We start from the raw sequence: 2,253 nt of genomic DNA, 5'->3' as shown, positions 1-2,253 counted from the left end.
TAATTGTTGAATAAAACTCATAATAATTTATAATCTATACAAATGTGTTTCATCTCTTTTTCGAAATCAAAGTTGTTTAATTTAATAATGAAAAATACGTGAGTTGTTCATAAGGATATTAACACCTCAAAGAATCAATGTTTCATTTCTAATGAAATAAATGGAGACGTAGATATTGATAAGTCAATAACGAATGCAATTAATAGTTGATTACATTCGTTTTGATCTATTCTTAAAATATCTTTGAATAACAATTCTTACTTATTATGTTTAAAACTAGCTGCTAGAATAGCACTTGCTGAATTTCTCCAATGTAACATCATTAATGCATTCATGTATTGAGAAAATGTTTATTACTTGTTACTTGTTTATTTTTTATTTTAATGTTCTTCATCTTTCAATTTACCAGTTGCTGCAAACATCAGCTCATATAATTGATGAACTTATTCATCTTTTAACTCATCTAGAGTTTTCGTGGGAAGATTTTTGCCTAAAGGTTTTGCAGAAATCGGTCCTTTTAAGCTTAATTGTTCTGCTAAAGATATTGCATAATCCTATAAAATAAAAATAATTAATCTTAATGGTAGATGACATATTTTATATAACAATCTTACCGTCCACTTATTCATAAAAATGTTAGCTTCTAATTCATTATGCCTACGAAATTTATCACGAACATAATTATTCCCTAGAGATTGAATTTCAGTTGGTATTCCACGATGTAGTCTTAAAATGGTTTCATACAAAATTCTAACTCGTTTTGTATGCGATACAACTGATGTCATAACTTAATATTTATCGACAATGCACTTCCACAGCAATTAGAGTAATGTTTAGTTTTGTGGGTCTAAATTCAAATAATTATTATGATTGTATTTATAAAATTGTGTTACAATGGAATCCTTAATAGAAAAGATGAATGATTCACCTATCAATGATTAAGTCATTGTAGAAGAACAAGAACTTAATGTAGTAATTAATAATATAACCAGCGCATATGATTGTGGAAGTAACATTGATCTTGAACATTCTTATTGAATAATTAATTTGATTGATAAAATTAAACTATTATGCGTCTAAGATGTACTATTAAAAACCTTTTTTAATAGAAAGTTTATGTTATGATGAAGATTAAAAAAAATTTATTCTTATTTTCTTCCCAATTCATTTTAGGTTAATCATTTCTAAAATCCCATAGCTTTATTTTCACTCAATATATTAATAATCATTTAGTATCTGGAAAAAACATCATTTGAACATTGTTCTAATACTTCTATAGCAAAATCCAATATCTTCTGTATCAAGAATACTTGAAATACACAGTCGTAGACTTAGGCGTGGCAATTTCTTTTCAGTATCCAAATAAGCAGGTTGAATCACTGCTAAATTATTTTCTATACACTTTTTGGATATTTTCAATAATAATTCTTGCTCCTCAGATCGGTCATATTGTTTTCTTAGATATGAATGTTTCACAGGTAATGCGGTAGTTCACTCAATCTAGTTTGAAAAGTGAAGCAGTTATTTTTTAATTTATCAATAATGCTTGGATCTTCTTCAATGATATCTAGAGATGTAATAGCTGCAGCAGTTAAAAGTGGAGGAAGTGATGCAGAAAACTATAACCAAGTCCAGAAAGCCGTTGATGTTCAATAATAAATGATGAACCAGCACAGAAACCGCCAATTGAGTTTATCGCCCATTCAAGATATTCTAAAAATATTTTTAATTATTAATGTTTCATTTAAAGACAAAAAAATTTAATCATATACATTTACCCATTATTAGATTGACTTCATGTCTAGGAACACCAAAATGCTTAGTTACTCCTTTTCCATTTTTTCCGAGTGTTCCAAAAGATACAGATTCATCAATAAAAATTCTTAATTTATTTCTACAAAATTTTATTAAATCGGGAAGTGGACAAACTTGTTCAGTGTTAATGTAGATGCCTTCCACAATTAAAAATCGTTTAACTTTTGCAGCTTTTTGATTAAACACTAATATATTGATCGTTTCTTATTTTTAGTAAAGTAATAATAGTTAATAAAATTTATCTATTTCGTACACTAGTACGTTATGTTACAATCCTTTACCAAACGCTGGGTGATGAGGGTTGTTTGTGCACCGCTTCTAACTATTCCGTAGTCGTTAAAATTTCTTTTTTATTTAATTTAACATAATACTCGACGTCATGGGCTATATTAGGTCCACTTCAGTTTACGATCATGGGATTTTCGATTGTGATATGTA

General features: G+C 27.9%; 1 protein-coding gene across 1 annotated transcript in view; it reads right to left on the bottom strand.

The window, feature by feature from the left end:
- Positions 1-50: 50 nt before the first annotated feature.
- LOC108740496 (serine palmitoyltransferase 1) overlaps positions 51-2,253 on the bottom strand; it is a 5,644-nt gene continuing 3,441 nt past the window's right edge. Inside the window, 6 exon segments of the mRNA XM_018474822.2 lie at positions 51-554; positions 615-1,286; positions 1,288-1,487; positions 1,490-1,621; positions 1,624-1,713; positions 1,779-2,018. Coding sequence (XP_018330324.2) covers positions 1,230-1,286; positions 1,288-1,487; positions 1,490-1,621; positions 1,624-1,713; positions 1,779-2,018 — 719 coding nt within the window. The 3' untranslated portion in view covers positions 51-554; positions 615-1,229.

Source organism: Agrilus planipennis, unplaced genomic scaffold, assembly GCF_000699045.2.
Source record: "Agrilus planipennis isolate EAB-ADULT unplaced genomic scaffold, Apla_2.0 scaffold230, whole genome shotgun sequence".
NCBI classification, from domain to species: domain Eukaryota; kingdom Metazoa; phylum Arthropoda; class Insecta; order Coleoptera; family Buprestidae; genus Agrilus; species Agrilus planipennis.
The sequence above is the reverse complement of the archived record's forward strand: the minus strand, read 5'-3'. Positions and strand labels throughout refer to the sequence as shown.